General features: G+C 50.2%; 1 protein-coding gene across 1 annotated transcript in view; it reads left to right on the forward strand.

Moving 5' to 3' along the window:
- Positions 1–6,542: 6,542 nt before the first annotated feature.
- Positions 6,543–19,357, forward strand: part of LOC147090481 (phospholipase D2-like) — a 53,316-nt gene continuing 40,501 nt past the window's right edge. Inside the window, exons 1-4 of the mRNA XM_085977249.1 lie at positions 6,543–6,915; positions 13,007–13,156; positions 14,944–15,027; positions 15,619–15,697. Of these exons, the coding sequence (XP_085833375.1) occupies positions 6,740–6,915; positions 13,007–13,156; positions 14,944–15,027; positions 15,619–15,697 (489 nt within the window). The 5' untranslated portion in view covers positions 6,543–6,739. The remainder of the gene's footprint in view (positions 6,916–13,006; positions 13,157–14,943; positions 15,028–15,618; positions 15,698–19,357) is intronic.

Below are 19,357 nucleotides of genomic sequence, written 5' to 3' on the forward strand. Positions count from 1 at the left end.
TAAACACGCCTGGTGGGGATCACGCCTGTGAAACCTGGCGTGCGCACTATTGGCTTGCTGACTATCAGCTGCAGGTCAACCATTAAAGAGGAGATTTGATCAGTCATCATTTGCAGGTGGCAGGACTTTGTTGTTTCAGGCCTGGGGCAACTTTTGCCAGGCTTAACCACACCTGTGGAAGGTTGGAGCCTCACGCACATCTCCAGTGTGACCTCCTGGGAAACCCCGCTCGCCACCTTCACTCGGCGCTTCCTCAACGGAGGCATATACAGGAAACTTTGTGATATCCGGCACCGACGGGACCGAGCTGTTGCCGATCTATCAAAACTGCCGGACATACCAGCGTTAATGTTGAAGCATACGGAGATTTGCAGCTCCGTATCTGGCAACAAACACTGTTGCTTAGCAACAGCTTCTAAACAGTCGGACGTACCTTAGAAGCATCTCTGTAGCTTAGCAACAGCTTCAGAGAGACTTTCCAGAGCCTGACTGTTGGGGAAAAAAAAGCCATGAGAAGAAAAAAAAAACTACCAAAACGGTTCCTGATTTCTGCCGGTAGAGCGAGGTTTCCGGACATACAACCTCCGGATAAACCAAAGTTTCCTGTACCAGAAGCATGGGAGCCATTATTTCCCTCCCTTCTGGGCATTAGATGAGCTCGAACACCAGCTTCTTTCCCAGGGCTGTCATCCTACTGAACTCCACAAATAAACTCTAAAGCCTGCACATCTGCCAATGCACTTTATTATGTTTATGTTAATGTATTACAAGCCAAATGAATGTTGAATGTTAAATGTCTTAATCAAAATGTACACTCTCGGGAGCCGCAAGCCTACATTTCGTTGTACTGCACTTGTGCACTAACAATGACAAAGTTGATTATTATTATTATTATTATGGCACCAGGAACCACAGGAGCACCAGGCTGCTGCTCACCCACCTGAAGCTGCACAGGCCAGAAGGGGCCAGTGCTTGGAAGTGGCTTGAGAGCACCTTGCTGCACACCAGGGGGCCATGGGGACCTGTATCTGCACTGGCAGTCCTACTCAGAAGGACTTCCGTGAATGTCTGGTTTCTCTGTTCAATAGATGCCCATCGCTCCTCAAGAGATGTCATTCTATTATGAACACTCACCATGTTTTCCATACCCTGGCGACTTATCTCCTCCATGGAGGTTGCCATCCTTTCCAGGGTGATGAGTTCATGCGCCAATGACTCCACAAAGGCTCTGCTCATGTTCGCTATGGACTCCTCCATTCGCTCCACACTCGTATCGACCCTGGAGACAAAACCTGCCAGAGACTCCTGCATCTGTTCCTGGAGTTCCAGCCCCACTGACCTTATGGATGGACCCAGAGGGAGAGGGTCGACATGCAGCTGAGCCGAGCTGGCAGAGTCCTGCTCCCTCTGACTAGCACTCTCCACTGCTGTCCCCGTCTCCACAATCTGCTGATGCTCACCTGTGAGCTGTGATACACCAGTTGACAACACTATATGTCCCGAAGGTCCCACTGAGGTGTGAGTGTCTGCGCTGGTGCTGGGTGCGCTGAATTCTGCTGATGCTGCGCCCTCAGAGGTTGCAGATTCCTCTGGGGAGTCTGGAAGCTCAGGCTCTTCCTCCTGGACAGTGGGGACGGGGGCTCTCGATGGTCCTGTGGGGGAGTAAAGGAAAGAGTTAGAGATGTGAGGTGAAGGTTACATGCACGTTGCATATTGCAGATGATCATAGGTCCATCTGTTATAGCTTCAGAATCATTGTCAGCAACTCATGCAATGTCAATGAGAGAGATGGAAAACTATTCTGTCACCAGCTTGCTGTGATGCACCCGCCTGTCCGTCCCCCACTTGTGCCTCATCCTCCAGTCCTACGATCTCCAGGACCGCCTCCTCCCAGGGGGTGAGGTGGGCTACTGATGGTGGCCCTCCTCCTGTCCTTGCTCGTTCTCGCTTATTGTGAGCTCTCTCTTCCTGCAATGAGGGAGACAAGTGGAGTTTGAGTGAGAATGAAGGAGTGAGTGTAGAGAATCCATAACAAAGATGCTTAGAAGGAGACTAAGATGGAGTGAGGTGGCAAGACCAAGGGCCCTCCCTGTGTGTTGTCAGTTGTTTTCATAGCATCAGAGTGATAGGGAGTGTGAGGGCTGCATAGTCGAATAGTTAGGTGAATGTGAGCATAGAGAGAGAGGGAATGGGTAAGGGTGCATGAATGTCAGTGTCAAGTGGGATGTGGAGGAAGAGATTGCTAAAGCTGAGTGCTGGTGAGGAAAGGCAATGGAGCTCAGATTGAGAGTGATGGGAACTTCATACTCACTTTTCCAGTGTGCTGAAGGTCATGAAATCACTTCCTGCACTGTATCCAGGTTCTGCGGGTAGCCGATAAGGAGTTGACCTCCTCTGCCACTTGCAGCCACGCAGCCTTTGTCTGCTGGGGAGGCATCTTCCTCCCTGATGAAGGGAAGAGCACCTCCTTATGAGCTCTTGCTCCCTCCACTAAAGCCTGCAGGGCAGCGTCGTCAAAACGGGGGTGCAGACCTTGGTCTTACACTGAGCTGGAAGCAGAATGGCCTGTGAATCAGCAAATGCCAAAAGGTTGGCAGCCTGCAGAAGAAGCAAGGCTTGTTGCAGACCCTAAATTCAGCAGCAATAATGACATCATATTATGCGACTTTCTGACTGGAAATACTCAATTGCCAAGGGTTCCCACATGTTGGAAATCAATTGAGTTAAAATTGCATCAATCTCCCCGACCCATTTAGATTTGTGTGGGAAACACTAAATTCGGGGAACCTGACAATCGTCCGCACCCCAGTTAAGATTGACCCCTGGAATTCAAGATCTCATCAAATACAGAGAATGTCAGTGTTTTGCCAGCTTCACAAAGCTGTCAAATGATGACAATTCATCTGTCAAAAATGAAACGTCATACGTTGACGTTCTCTGTAGAAGTCGATGGAGGCGGGACTAAAACCCGACAAGTGGGAGTCCCGCCTCCAAAAGCTCTCCATTGGCAAAATCCAGCCCCACGTTCCCCGTTGTCTGGTGTCCTGTGCAAGTACAGGATAAGGTGGCCAACTCTGAGAGGACGTATTCCAGGAGGTTACATCATGCGACCGCCTGCCTCCAATTGCCCGGCCCCTCACTCCCGCCATTGGTCACCCGGCATGTCCCTCCTCACAGGGCCCCGCCTCCCACGGTATTGGACAGCAAAGAGATTCTCCGTTATCCGATTGACTGACAGTCAAGAATCATCCAAACAGCCTTTTTTCCAGTTCCCCTGCCCCCCCCCCCCCCATCTCCAATGTTTTTACGACTAATAAACAGAAGTGTTCACAGAAAATTAAATAAACACACACACATTTTTGAATGCCCCTGTGGTTTTTCTCCCGGGTTGCTTGCAGCAGTGTCGGCAAGATTAATCATTAATTCCATTAATTCCTGGAGACTCCAGGTCCAACCTGGAGTGTTGGCAACTCCCAGTACAGGAGCTGACACTGAGACACACACGGGGGCTGTACAGTACCAGACGGGAGTGAATCGTTCCCTTTTACCCGCTGTGTGCTGTACATGTACAGGAGCTGACACTGAGACACACACGGGCCGTACAGTACGTGACGGGAGTGAATCGTTCCCTTTTACCCGCTGTGTGCTGTACATGTACAGGAGCTGACACCGAGACACACACGGGCCGTACAGTACCAGACGGGAGTGAATCGCTCCTTTTATCTTGTGTGCTGTACCTCCATTGAGCAGCAGTGGAGAAGACCCCTGCTAACTAAAGTCTGCAGAGTTCGAGTCCCCTCCCCTTGGTGTCAAAGAAAAAGGCGGGACTTAAGATAGCACAAGCCAGGAGTCAGTTTAAATGTCCAACCTGTCAGTGGGCTCCAGTCCCCTGGATGAAACTCTTCCTATGGGAACAGTAGCGTAGTGATAATGTCACTGGGCTAGTAATCCAGAGGCCTGGACTAATGATCCAGAGACGTGAGTTCAGATCCCACCACAGCAGCTGTTAATTAAATAAATCTGGAATTAAAAAGCTAGTATCAGTAATGGTGACCGTAAAACTGTCAGATTGTCGTAAAAACCCATCTGGTTCACTACTGTCCTTTAGGGAAGGAAATCTGCCGTCCTTACCCGGTCTGGCCTACATGTGACTCCAGACACACAACAATGTAGTTGACTCTTAACTGCCCTCTGAAATGGCCTAGCGAGCCACTCAGTTGTAACTAACTGCTCTTCGTCAGCACCTCCCAAACCCGCGACCTCTTCCACCAAGGGCAAGGGCAGCAGGTGCATGGGAACACCACCACCTCCAAGTTCCCCTCTAAGTCACACACTATCCTGACTTAGAAATATATCGGCTGACCCTTCATCGTCGCTGGGTCCAAATCCTGGAACTCCTTCCCTAACAGCACTGTGGGAGCACCTTCACCAGACGGACTGCAGCGGTTCAAGAAGGCGGCTCACCACCACCTTCTCGAGGGCAACTAGGGACGGGCAATAAATGCTGGCATTGCCAGCAACACCCACATCCCATAAACAATTTTTTTTTTTTTTTAATCGGGTGGTGTGGAACGGGACTTGCCCTGGGTGTGCTCAAGAGTGAATTCCACTCCTACTATTACTACCCTGGCTTGTAATCTTCCATATTACAAAGCATTAACAGCACAGAAACAGGCCATTCAGCCCAACCTGTCCGTGCCAGTGTTTATGCTCCACACGAGCCTCCTCCCACTCCTCTTCATCTCACCCCATCAACATAACCTTCTATTCCTTTCTCCCTCATGTGTTTATCCAGCTTCCCCTTAAATGCATCTATACTATTCGCCTCAACCACTCCCTGCGGTAGCGAGTTCCACATTCTCACCACTCTCTGGGTCTCCTGAATTCCTTACTGGACTCATTATTTATATTGCAATTCATTTGCCATTTACTCGCCCATTGTGCAAGTTTTGTCTTGTGTTTTGGCACCTCAGTGTTGACGATACCCACCAATTTGGTGTCGTCTGCAAATTTTGAAATTGTATTTCTGATTCCTGACTCGTGTATACAGTGAAGGGCAGTGACCCCAGCACCGATCCCTGTGGAACACCACTTCCCACCTGACACCAGTCTGAGTAACAACCTTTAATTTAATTCAATTCAATTCAATTTTATTTGCCATATGTAACCAGTACTAGTACCAGTACAATGGAATGCTTACTCCCCGTAGGGACACGTCAGCTATTGTTACAGCGCCGTGTTCAGAAAGTCAATTCAATGGCTTCCAGTGGCAGTGGGAGCACGATGTCCCTCAGCCGCTCCGTCCTCGTCACCGCGGCCTCCTCCTCACTGTTGCCGGCTCCACGTGTGGTGGCCTGCTTCTCCCGCTCACGGTCTGACCTCTGGCCGCCATGCTCGGCTCCCCTCCTCCCAGTTGGACTGCGAGCTTCCCGCCATGGAGCTGCCGGCCGACGTGCTGCAGCGGGTCGTCGTGGCTGCTGCTGCTGCTCGTTGCGCTGCGCTGCCTCCGCCCGACTCGCCGAACCCATCGTCGGGATGTGAATGCTCCGGTCGCCGGCTCCACGGTCCGACGGCCCGGGGCCTGCTTCCCCCGCTCATGGTCCGGCTTCTGGCTGCCATGCTCGGCTTCCCTCCTCCCAGTCGGAATGCCTTCCCGCCGAGGAGCTGCCGGCCGATGTGCTCCAGCGGGTCGTCGTGGCTGCTGCTCGCCGCGCTGCGCTGCCTCCGCCCGACTCGCCGAACACTTCGCTCCGGTTGCGGGAGCGAGCGGTGAGAGTGGGCCGCCCGAAGCAGGGAGAGCGCGCTCAGCACCGGACCGTCTCGGCTGCCATCTTGACCCCCTACACTCTGATTAATTACTAATTAATTTGATATTTGTAATAAACAATCACAGAAAAATGCGATGTATTACATTGGTAAGAAAAATAAGGAGGTCACATATTACTTGAAAAATAAAAATCTAAATGGGGTAGAAGAGCAAAGGGAGTACAAATACACAAATCACTAAAAGTAGCGACACAGGTTAACAAGGCCATTAGTAAAGCAAACCAAGCACACGGGTTTATTTCTAGAGGGACAGAATTGAAAAGTAGTGAAGTTATGCTAAACTTGTATCGAACCATGGTTAGACGACACTTCGAGTACTGCATACAGCTCTAGTCACCAGATTATAAAAAGGATATAGAGGCACTGGAGAGGGTGCGGAAAAAATTTACAAGGATGATACCAGAAATGTGAGGGTATACATATCTGGAATGGATGAACAGAGGATTGTGCTGATAGATTTAGATGAGGAAAGACGGGAGGAGGCTCGAGTGGAGCATAAACGGCGGCATCGGCTGTTTTATTTTATTCATTCACGGGATATGGGCGTCGCTGGCAAGACCAGCATTTATTGCCCGTCCCTAGTTGCCCTTGAGAAGGTGGTGGTGAGTCGCCGCCTTGAACCGCTGCAGTCCGTGTGGTGAAGGTACTCCCACAGTGCTGTTAGGGAGGGAGTTCCAGGATTTTGACCCAGCGACAATGAAGGATCGGCCGATATACTTTCAAGTCAGGATGGTGTGTGGCTTGGTGATGAGCCTCCTTCTTGAACCGCTGCAGTCTGTGTGGTGAAGGTACTCGAATGGCCTGTTTCTGTGCTGTATAGCCTAAGTAATCTGTATTTATTTATTGACTTAATTATTTATTTAAAGTTGATAGATTGGTTGATAGTTAAAATGTTCCTCACAAGTGGCACTAAATGTTAACTTCTCCTGTGTGCAGGTGGATTGTTATCAAGGATTCCTTTCTGCTCTACATGAGGCCGTGCAATGGTATCGTCTCCTTCGTGTTGCTGTTTGACAAAGGCTTCAATGTCCAAGTCGGTAGCAAGGACACAGGCACGAAATACGGAGTGATGATAGAAAACATGTCCAGGTTCGACCTCTCGACTTCTTGGCTTGCTCCTCTAGTCTGTTTGGGCATCTTCTCAGGTGCTGAGGTGGGTGGGACATGGGAACAGGAGGAGGCCATTCAGCCCCTCGAGCCTCTTCTGCCATTCAATGGGATCATGGCTGATCTGTATCTTAGCTCCTTCTACCCGCCCTGGTTCCGTAACCCTTAATACCCTTGCCTAACACGCATTCTATGGGGGCAAAATTCGGTTGCTTTGCACCTCCCGTTAGCGCTCCGAGAGGGCTCTAACAGGGCGCAAAGCAAGTAGCACCCGGGTGCAAGGAAGGTCAAATCGAAATGAACCTGCAAAATGCTGCTCAGTACCCAAAGCTCCTTCACACAACGTTGAATCTCCAGAAGTCTCTCTCTCTCAGAATACGTGGTGCAAAAATGTCGGCGACAAAAAAAGTCAGGAAGCGGCCGCCTTTAAACAGCGCTCCCCCCAGTCCCTTCCTGACTGCAAAACGCTCCCCTCAACCTGTTGCTGCTAGCGGCAGGCGGTAAGGCAGGGGGCGCCGCTCAATATCCAGCCCCGGGCGTTGCACGTTCGACTGACGTCACGATCTGCGGGCGCAGGAGATCGTGGCGGTCGTGTTTAGCGCCGCCACAAAATGTCTGGTCAATTTTGCGAGCGGCGCAAACATCGCCGCGCCCGGGCGCCAGGTGCTTTGTGCCCAACAGGGCGTCAGCGGGAGGCGCAAAGCAACCAAATTTTTCCTCCCAACTAAATAGTTTAGACTAGACTGTCGGGTCAGGAGACAAAGGTTGTAAGGGAGACTAGTCTGTGAATTTCTCCCAATCCTTATTCCTGGGACAGGCTCTATCCTTTCGGGATCGATAAGTAGTTTATGTAAAACGGCCATCGGGCAGTATTTCTGCTCCCTCTAATTCATTGGTGGGGGGGGAAATCGAGTTGGTTTGTCGGGGGGTGGGTGGGTGTAACGGGGCGCAAATCCCCTAGCGCCCAGGCGCAGCGCCGCTAATACAACCCGCGGAATTCAGCGGGAGGTTAGCGGCGGCGGTGGCCGATAGCGCCCCGCACCGCTGGCAATGACGTGCTCGCGCCCTGGCCGCAAACTTCCCGTGCGCCCCCTGACCTATTGACGCACGATATGTCCAACAGGATCAGACGGCGCAAGTTAAAGGGCAGGTGTCGGGTGGCCATTTTTATTTTGGCCGACTGCCAGTACCTGCCCCCCTTTCACTTTTGGGGGGAAAAAGAAAGATTTGCATTTCTATAGCGCCTTTCACGACCACCGGATGTCCCAAAGCGCTTTACAGCCAACAAAGTACTTTTAGAAGTGTGGTCACTGTTGTAATGCAGGAAACGAGGCAGCCAATTTGTGCACAGCAAGCTCCCACAAACAGCAATGTGATAATGACCAGATCATCTGTTTTTGTTATGTTGGTTGAGGGATAAATATTGGCCCCAGGACACCGGGGAGAACTCCCCTGCTCTTCTTTGAAATAGTGCCCTGGGATCTTTTACATTTACCTGAGAGAGTGGACCAGGCCTTGGTTTAATGTCTCATCCGAAAGACGGCACCTCCAACAGTGCCGTACTCCACTGGGAGTGCCAACCTAGCTTTATGTGCTCAAGTCCCTGGAGTGGGACTTGAACCCGCAATCTTCTGACTCAGAGGTGAGTGTGTGACCAACTGGGCCTCAGCTGACAGACAGTGCCTTTAACATAGTAAAACGTCCCAAGGTGCTTCACAGGAGCGATTATCAAACAAAATTTGACACCGAGCCACATAAGGAGATATTAAGCCAGATGATCAAAAGCTTGGTCAAAGAGGTAGGTTTTAAGGAGCATCTTAAAGGAGAGGGAGAGAGAGGCGGAGAGGTTTAGGGAGGGAATTCCAGAGCTTGGGGCCCAGGCGGCTGAAGGCACGGCCGCCAATGGTGGAGCGATGGAAATCGGGGGATGGTGCAAGAGGCCAGAGTTGGAGGAGAGCAGAGATCTCGGGGGGGGTTGTGGGGCTGGAGGTGGTTACAGAGATAGGGAGGGGCAAGGCCATGGAGGGATTTGAAACCAAGGATGAGAATTTGAACTGGGAGCCGATGTAGGTCAGCGAGCACGGGGGGCGATGGGTGAATGGGACGTGGAGCGCGTTAGGACACAGGGGCAGCCGAGTTTTGGATGAGCTCGGGTTTATGGAGGCCGGCCAGGAGAGCGTCGGAATAGTTCACTTCCGTCCGAAATAAATGGACACTTAAGACAAGGTAAACAGCAGCTTTGAAATTAGCGTTAATGCTAACAGTTATGGCTTTTGGGCCGATATAGGCGACTGACGTTTTAAATGTGGACGTTGTAAGTGGTGACGACTGCAGTACCAGCGAGGGACACCAGGTCTAAATCCAGGATTCTTGTGGTGAATGTTTCAAAGTAAAGTTTTTGAGACGGTCGATGGGCAAGGCATGGATTGGCTTTCCCACTTTCCACTCAAGTTTCCTGAGTGCGGGAATTGTTCCTTTTGACAAACACACATTGGCCCGGGTTTTTTGCAGTGATAAAATAACGGTAAGGCTATCGGCGCACACAGTTATCGAATCATGGGGCGCGATCTTGCCAGCCCTGGGGAGGCGGGGCTGCTGGGAAAATGACATCTTCCGAAGAGGCAGGTAGCCGTCCCGTGCCGGGTCCTGTCTCCTTGGAGGCGGGAAGGGATTAAAGCCTATTAACTGCCTGTTAACAGGTAGTTAACAGGCAGAAAATAGGATTATCCCCATTTTGCCCTCAAGTCACAGAATCACAGAAACCCCACAGTGCAGATAGAGGCCATTTCGGCCCATCGAGCCTGCACCGACACATATCCCACCCGATCCCCGTAACCCCTACATCAACACATATCCCACCCTATCCCCGTAACCCCACGTATTTAATCCCCCTAACACTAAGGGTCAATTTATCATAGCCAATCAACCTAACCCGCACATCTTTGGACTGTGGGAGGAAACCGGAGCACCCGGAGGAAACCCACGCAAACACGGGGAGAATGTGCAAACTCCACACAGACAGTCACCCGAGGCCGGATTCGAACCCGGGTTCCTGGCGCTGTGAGGCAACAGTGCTAACCACTATGCCACCGGGCTTCCTGAAGGCTGCGAACCCCGCCAGGGTCACCGAGGCGAGCAGTGGGTCAGAGAGGGTCGGAGGGGTGCAAAAGTGCGCTGTGAAGGTGAGTGATGGGGGCAAGAGTGGAGAGGTAAGTATGTGAGGTAAGTGGAAAGTGTTAGTAAAAGTGTACTTACCTTTTTGTTTCTTCCTGTAGGCTTCAGTCGGTGTGTATGCGGAGAGTCTCGCAACTCCGTGTTGCAGATGAGAGATGGCCGTTGCATTCTCAGATGCAATAACCATCAGAGCTGTCAAACAATGACAATTCATCATGAAACGTCATACGTTGACGTTCTCTGCAACCAGCTTTCCCTTAATTGGCCTGCTAACGAGGTCAATCAAGGGAAAGTAGCGTGGGTTGGCCAGAAGTTGATGGAGGCGGGACTGAAACCCAACAAGTGGGAGTCACGCCTCCATTGGCAAAATCACCCCGATGGAACCATAGGCTAGCACAGCACAGAAAAAGAGGCCATTCGGCCCATCGAGTCTGCGCCGGCTCTTTGGAAGAGCAATCCAGTTAGTCCCACTCCCCCGCTCTTTCCCCATATCCCGGCAATTTTTTTCACCTTCAAAGTATTTATCCGATTCCCTTTTGAAGGCTACTATTGAATGTTTCTACCACCCTATCAGGCAGTGCAATTGAAATCTTGACCAATCGTTGCGTAAAAGAAGCTTTTCCTCGTGTCGCCTCTGGTTCTTGCAGCAACTTCCAGCGACCACACCCACGCAGTGAAATCTGGAAGTTGCTCTCCGAGTTGCCCTGCTCCTCCAGAAGCTTTCCGATGCCAGTATCTCCCCTGGAGTTTCGGCATTTAAATACCTGGAATGGCGTGAATTTGCTGTGCTTGCATGATAGATACCCACTAAACATGCCAGAAAAAGTTGGGGCTTGTCCAGTCTAAGTAAAGTTTTAACGGCATGGTTAGTCTTAAATACTGCCAAACAACCTCTCCGGCCCTGAAAATTAACTTTTACAAGTGTGGAGTCTCATTCCTTCAGATTTTAATTATTGTTGGAGATTTTTTTTAATTTAATACATTTTTAAGTTTTTCTTTCTCTCTTATCTTCTCTCTGAATCCCATCTTTCTTTCCTTTTTATTTCATGTTCTGTACATGATTCAATTAACTGTTCTAATGTACACGTCCTGGTTCAGGCTCTGCGTGTCTCAGTAAGGATTCTTCGATCTGATTGGTTAAGGAGGCTTGCCCTGTTCACACAGGTCCCTGTAGAGGGCGCCACGCTAGTTTGGCTCTCGAATCGCAGCAAGTTGCAGAGCACAAACCCACAGCAAGTCTAAATAAGGGCAAGCACCGTGCATTCGCCGCTGTCGTCAAAATCCGGGACAGTGGCCCAGATATTCCGATCGCAAGCCTCCCGCAAGGCAAATGGTATGTTGGCCTTCGTAGCAAGAGGGTTCGAGTACAGGAACAAGGATGTCTTGCTACAGTTGTACAGGGCCTTGGTGAGACCGCACCTTGAGTATTGTGTGCAGTTTTGGTCGCCTTATCTGAGGAAGGACGTTCTTGCCATGGAGGGAGCGCAGCGAAGATCCACCAGACTGATACCTGGGATGGCAGGAATGACGTATGAGGAGAGACTGGGTCGATTGGGCTTATACTCACTGGAGTTTAGAAGATTGAGAGGGGATCTCATCGAAACCTATAAAATTCTGTCAGGCCTGGACAGACTAGATGCTGGAAGGATGTTCCCGATAGTCGGGGAGTCCAGAACCAGGGGTCATAGTCTAAGGATAAGGGGTAGGACATTTAAGACTGAAATGAGGAGGAATTTCTTCACCCAGAGAGTGGTGAACCTGTGAAATTCTCTGCCACAGAGGGCGGTGGAGGCCAGTTCATTAAATATATTCAAGAAAGAGTTGGATATATTTCTTAAGGCTAAAGGGATCAAGGCATATGGGGAGAAAGCAGGGACAGGGTACTGAATTTGAATGATCAGCCATGATCTCATTGAATGGCGGAGCAGGCTCGAGGGGCCGAATGGCCTACTCCTGCTCCTATCTTCTATGTTTCTATGTATGATCTGGAAAAATCTGCGCCCTTATCTGAGGGCTCCCGGGAGGCGCACAGTTCCGCTGTTGGGCCTCTCCAAACTGCCGGTGCGCAGGGCCCACGTATCCCAGGGACGCTGCAAACTACCTGCGCCCCTGGGATCACGGGGAGCCAATCAGAGAAGGGAATCTCCTTTCATACATTTGACAGGAAGACCTGTCAATTATATGAATGGAGATCACCCCCAAAACATATTTTTTCAAATTTATTTGAAGTTTTACTATCACATTTTTAAAATGACTTGAAATTACATAAATAAACTATTTTAAACAAAAATTTAAATTTTTGAAAAAAATAATTAAAGTTTTTAACGGGGCTAAAAATAAACTTAAATATAAGTATTTTTAAATGATAAATCAGTGGAAAAATGTTGTAATTTTTTTTACTTTTTTCAACTCTTATCCTGGTAACAGCAGGCCTTACGTTTTTACCAGGCGCAAGAATTGTAAGTGTTTTCTGCGGGCGGAGGGTCTCCAAAAAGCGGAACTATCCGCCCGCAGAGGCCCGTCTCCCGGGCAGCCGGAGGATCTGTCAAGAGCTTTCTTGACCGATCGGAAATGCCGGTTTCCAGCACATGAGCACTGCATGTCTGAAACCGGCATTTCCGATGTCTCTACGGATGAGTACACGGCGCGTACACACCCGTAGGGATCGGAATATCCGGCCCAGTGTGTTTGTAAACGACGTGATTCCCGTCTAACCCAAGAGTTGATGTTCAGTTGGATGCATTAACAACACGGGAGTCTCTGACTCGCTGCCGTTCTACGCTGTAGTACTCTCTGGCTGACAGTTCATCTCTTTTTACCGCAGCGTAATAATAATCAGTCCAACCACACCGTTTTACATAAACCACTGTTTCCTGTTGTTCCTCTCTCTCTCGCCCAGGACTCTGATCATTAAGTGCAGCAGCTATCGGCAGGCCTGCTGGTGGAAGCAGGAAATAACCAATCTGGCAGAGAGGCACGGTCAGGACTTCCTCACAGAACATCGCTTTGATTCCTTTGTTCCTGCCCGCCATAACATCCAGGTCCGATGGTAAATATCACCCCCGCCTCTTGCACACTGCTTTTGATTTCGTTTTTAAGGTAAATGTGGGTAAACGCGTGAGGAAACAAGGGGGCAATCTCCCACGGACCGCACGCTACTGGCTGAGGAGTGAAAAGAGAGTTAGAATGTGCAAGATAAAGAAATACGTGCATTTATATAGCGCCTTTCACGACATCCCAAAGCGCTTTACAGCTAATTACAGGAAACTTTGTGATATCCGGGACCGGCGTGTTGCCGATCTATCAAAACTGCCGGACATACAAAGTTAATGTTGAAGCGTACGGAGGTTTTCATTTCCGTATCTGACAACAAACACTGTTGCTTAGCAACAGCTTCTAAAGAGTCGGCTGCAGCTGCAAGCGTCTGTAGCTGAAGCTGTTGCTATAACTACAGACCTTGCAGTGGCTGACTGGGGGAGGGGGGGAAAAAAGAACGAGATCTAAAAAAAACTTAGAGAAAACGGCTCCTGTTTTTTGCCGTTAGATCGAGTATTCCGGACATACAACCTCCGGATAAACCAAAGTTTCCTGTAAGTACTTTTTGAAGTGCAGTCGCTGTTGTAATGTAGGAAACGCGGCAGCCAACTAGCACATAGCAAGATCCCACGAACAGCGATGTGATAATGACCAGATCATCTGTTTTGAAGGTGATGGCTAAGGGATAAATTATCGGCCAGGACACCAGGGGTAACTCCCCGGCTCCTCTTCGAAATAGTGGCCGTGGGATCTTTTACCGGGGGCAGCCGGGGCCCTCGGTTTAACGTCTCATCTGAAAGACGGCAGTGCGGCGCTCCCTCAATGCTGCACAGGGAGTGTCTGTCTGGGTTATGGGGCTCAAGCCGCTGGAGTGGGGCTCGAACCCGGGACCCTCTGGCTCCGAGAGCGAGAGTGCGACCCCACTTAAACCACGGCCGGCACTGCGAGCTCGAGACACCGATCAGTGCTGCTCTCAGTGAGTCGAACACATCCAGTGGCTGAAGGTGAAATATCGTTGTTTGAAGCCTTTGGGGGAAAAATTGAGTCGCGCCTCCTTTGGGGCGCTAACTTCGCCGGGGCGCTACTTTTAGCGCCCCCGGGGCCAAAATTCACCGGTAGCGCCCAAGAGGGAAGCGGGGAGCTACTGGAAGCGCCCTGCCTCCCTCTTGGGGCGCTGCGAGTGAGTATCACGGCGGGCGCTGTGGCACGTCGAGCCGCAGTACTGCAGGCCTTCCCTTATTAAAGGGAAGGGGCCGACCCCGGGGCCCAGCTGGGCCACTAGGGATCAGAGTGCCAGCAAAAGAACTCGGCACTCGAGAAGTGCCGGGCTTACGGAGCAGAGCCGGCACTCCGCGGCGGGGCGCGGGTAAGAAGGTCGGGGATGGCAGAGGGGGCAGGTGCTGGCAGGCGGCCAGCAACAAAAATGGCTACCCGGCACCTCCCCTTTAATTAGCGTCGCCTCGGCCGCAGGTCGGCCCCCCTGACCCCGTCGGACATGGCGTCCGGCGGTAAGTCAGGGGGCGCTACCGAAGATCGCGGCCTGGGCGCTACGCACAGCGATGATGTCATTGCTGGGGGCGCAGCGCCCACGGGGCGCTAACGGTTACTGCCGCCGCTAACCTCCTGCTCAATTCCGCGGGAGGCGTTGGCGGCTCCGCGCCCGGGCACTAGATGCTTTACGCCCCGTTAGTGCCCTCTAACGGGAATCGCAAATCAACCGAATTTTTTCGGCCAATTTCTCTTTCATTGCAGCAGTGTTGTAACTGGCAGTGCCCTTTCTCCTCTTGCCCTTGTTTGCAGGTTTGTGAATGGCAGTGGCTATTTCTCGGCAGTGGCTGATGCTTTGGAACAAGCTAAGGAAGAGATCTTCATTGCTGACTGGTGGTGAGTCAATCGTTCCTTTTGTTCAGACAGCAATACCGTCCGTCCATATTTCAACCATAGACTGAAACAGCACAGGAGGAGGCCATTCGGCCCATCGTGCCTGTGCCGGCTCTTTGAACGAGCTCTCCCAATTAGTCCCGCTCCCCCCTGCTCTTTCCCTGTAGCCCTACAAATTTATCTTTATCAAGTATTTATCCAATTCCGTACTGAAAGTTACTATTGAATCTGCTTCTTTCGGGCAGCGCATTCCAGATTATAACTCGCCACGTAAAAATAATTCTCCTCATCTCCCCCTCTGGTTCTTTTGCCAATTATCTTAAATCTGTGTCCTCTGGTTACCGACCCTCCTGCCACTGGAAACCTTTTCTCCTTATTTATTCTGTCCGAAACCTTCATTCACGAATAGTTGAGTTTTTCCACATGTTCCCTTGCCTTGTTGGCTCTTCCCCAAATGCCTTACCATCACATTTCTCCGGATTGAATTCCGTTTTGCCACTGTTCTGCCCACCTGACCAGTTGTTTTTTTTTGGTTCAGGGTGCTCAGCACTGAAAGAAGTCGCACTAGCCTGGCATTGTCTTTCCTCCTTACAGGCTGAGCCCGGAGATCCACCTGAAGAGACCGGCGAAAGATAACTACTGGAGGCTGGACAACCTTCTGCAACGCAAGGCGGTGGGTAACCGATGGACTTGTCTGACTGACCAGGAAAAGCAAGAATTTCACAATTTAGTAGCATAAGAAACAGGAGCAGGAGTCGGCCCCTCGAGCCTGCTCCGCCATTCAATAAGATCATGGCTGATCTGATCTTGGCCTCAACTCCACTTTCCCGCCCGCTCCCCATAACCCTCGACTCCCCTGTAGCTCAAATATCTGTCTATCTCCGCCTTGAATATATTCACTGACTCAGCCTCGGAGAGTATTTCGTGCAAACATCACCGGCCGTCCACATGGGCGTGATCAAACGTAGGACAGCCCCACTCAGACTGGACTCCGCACCCAACAAAGAATCTCGTGTTTGTGCAAACTGAACTCTGGCTGCCGTGTGAGAATTAAATCTCGGGATACGAATGGCCAAACTCCAACTCGCGCTGTCGCTGGGATCTGAGACGGTGAATGTTCTCAGTGGTTTATCTGCTGTGTTGACATAAGGAGTCAAACTGATAGCGCAACACCCGCCGTACCTGTTGCGATGGTCAGTGTTACTCACACTCCGTCTCTGCCCCCAGCACTGGGCTGGTTTACTGGGCCCCATGATGGACCCACACTCACGCAGTAAGAGTAACCAGCTAACGGAGGCCTGTGGAACTGTGCGCCAGTTATCTTCAGGGATAACAAGACAGAAAATTAAATTAAGGGGGGAAATGTTCGGCGGCTGTGTTTTGACCTGTGTGTTAGAGCAGGATCTGCTTTCTCTTTGAGGTAAAGAATTCCAAAGATTCACGACCCTCAGAGAAGAAATTCCTCCTCATCTCCGCCTTAAATGGGCGACCCCTTATTCTGAATCTATGCCCCCTAGTTCTAGGGGAAACATCCTCTCGGCATCCACCCTGTCAATCCCCCCTCAGAATCTTATATGTTTCAATAAGATCCCCTCTCATTCTTCTAAACCCCAATGAGTATCGGCCCATCCTCAAAAGACAACCCCTTCATCTCAGGAATCAGCCCAGTGAACCTTCTCTGAACTGCCTCCAACGCAAGTTCAACAGCCTACAGTGCAGTTGTTAAAATTTCAAGAGGTTTGGGAAGGTGCCATTGATCACGTCGGTTCCCAGTACAGGAAACTCTTTGGTATCCGGCACCGACGGGACCGGGATGGTGCCGGTTGATTAAAAATTCCGGATGACGGAGAGGGTTATCTATCGAGGCTATTTTTAACAAACAGAAATTAAAAAATCAAGGAATGTGCAGTATACAGTAATTGGGTACTCACCTACAGAATGTTGTGTTAAATGGATGGTGGAAGATGGTTTATTAAGTACAGTACTGCCAGTTGAGGGTAATCCATAACTCTTTAATTACATAACAGTAAAACAAAACTTATACAGTAAACAGAAAAATGGCGGATCAGAAGAGACTCCCGGCAGCGCGGGAGAGTCAGACTCCTGTTACAGGGGTATTGAGGTGTTCGGACTTCCGACAGCGCCAAGAAGCCGAGTAGTGGCAGTTTGGAGAACTACCCCCACTGACTAACTCGGCCACCGCGGCAGACTCGGACTCGGCAATATTTCCAGTTGTTGAGGTGTTGTTTTCGGAGTATGAATTTTGCCGGTTAATAGAGAATTCCGGATAGTTAGGTGCCGTTTAAACGAGAGTTTCCTGTAGAATTGGGAAAGTGAAACTGACCTACACGTCCATGAAATAGGAAGAGGGACAGTAGTAGAAAGACTTGCATTTATACGGCGCCTTTCACGACCTCAGGATGTCCCGAAGTGCTTTACAGCCAATGAAGTACTTTTGAAGTGTACTCGTTGTACTATAGGAAACACGGCCACTAATTTGCTATCAGCAAGCTCCGACAGACAGCAATGTGATAATGACCAGATAATCTGGGGGGGGTTTTTAAGTGATCTTGATTGAGGGGTAAATATTTGGCCCCAGGACACTGGGGAGAACTCCCCCCCGCTCTTCTTCAAACTAGTAGCCATGGGATTTTTTACGTCCACCCAAGAGGGCAGACGGGGCCTCGGTTTAAGGTCTTATATGAAAGATGGCACCTCCGACAGTGCAGCCCTCCCTCAGCACTGCACTGGAGTGGTAGCCTGGGAGATTTTTGTGCTCCAGTCTCTGGAGCGGGACGGGGGGAACCCTCAACCTTCTGACTCGGAGGTGAGAGTGCAACCAAATGAGCCACCCTGTCAGATTGGGATGGTGCAATTGACCTACACATCCCTGGGACAGGGAGAGAAGGATTGGGAATTGAACTCTTGTTGGAACTTGCTGTATTCCCATTTGCTATTTTTTGTCCTGTCTCTTGGGTAAAGAATGGCCACTGGGCAAGATACTGAATTATAGTCATTGTGTCAGATTTGGATCACGGGTCTCACACAGATTACCCAAAGGCTCTTAGGAGTTGTAAGGCTGTTTATTAAAGAGCTACAGTTTAAAGCAATTTTCAGATATTACATGTGGTTACGATAAGTATAATAGACAAACAACCCGTGACAGCAGAGAGCGATCTACAACCCCTGAAGTGGAATGCCATGACCGGACAGACGGTTAGATGCCCGATGAGACAGCGTGGAGGTCTCAGGTCAGCGGCTCTCTGCTGCCGATAGCAGCAGTCACTTCTGTTAGTTTGTCCCTCGAGCTGTTGGAGGTGTTGGGCATACGCCAGCATTGATTTCCACCTCGAAGAAGCCTTCGCCCCTCGCTGTCTGATTCCCTCCCTCGGTCGTCTATATTTATAGTTATTTCAATTGGCTGGTGATTACCTGGTGTCAATCATTTGTTCCCCATCTATAATCCAATTGTGAAGCGGGAGGGCATCCCTCACCGTCCCTGCCTGCATGGCTGACCAGGCCTCCCTCTTATCGTTCTGAGGAATGTCTTGTTATGTTTCTTTAAGGACATTTTATGACTTTCTGGCTCCATATTATCTAACTATCATTCTACCATACAAAAAGAAAATACTGCAGATGCTGGCAATCTGGAATAAAAACAGAAAATGCTGGAGATACTCAGCAGGTCAGGCAGCATCTGTGAAGAGAGAAACAGAGTTAACGTTTCAGGTCGATGACCCTTCGTCAGAACGGGAAAAAAGCAGGAAATGGAACAGATTTTTAAGCAAGTGCAGGGGCTGGGAAAGGGGGGAGGGGATGAAAGAACGAAAGGGAAGGTCTGTGATAGGATAGAAGGCAGGAGAGGTTAAGAGACATTAAGAGATATTCAAGGCAAAAGGAGATGGTAATGGGACAGGTTAAGAAATAAAGGATGGCTCTAGATGAAGTGCGAATTGCGCTGGCAGAATGAAAGACAGCTGCCATGGGGGAGAGAAGAAAAAACACAGACAAAAAGTGTGGATGAAAAATATATATATGATTGGGGCCGAGGTTATGATCTGAAATTGTTGAACTCTATGTTGAGTCCAGAGGGCTGTAAAGTGCCTGATCGAAAGATGAGGTGCTGTTCCTCGAGCTTACGCTGAGCTTCAGCGGAACAATGCAAGAGGCCGAGGACGGTGAGGTCTGAGTGGAGCGGAGAATTAAAGTGACAGGCGACCGGAAGCTCGGGGTCCCCCTTACAGACTGAATGGAGGTTCATTCTACCATCCTGTGTTGTCTTGTATTTTACAACTCCCTTACCACTTCTGTGCCCTGGTCTCGGCCATTTGTC

This window comes from Somniosus microcephalus, unplaced genomic scaffold, assembly GCF_052327205.1.
Source record: "Somniosus microcephalus isolate GS21.2 unplaced genomic scaffold, FLI_Smic_1.0 unresolved_chr4, whole genome shotgun sequence".
Taxonomy (NCBI): Eukaryota; Metazoa; Chordata; class Chondrichthyes; order Squaliformes; family Somniosidae; genus Somniosus; species Somniosus microcephalus.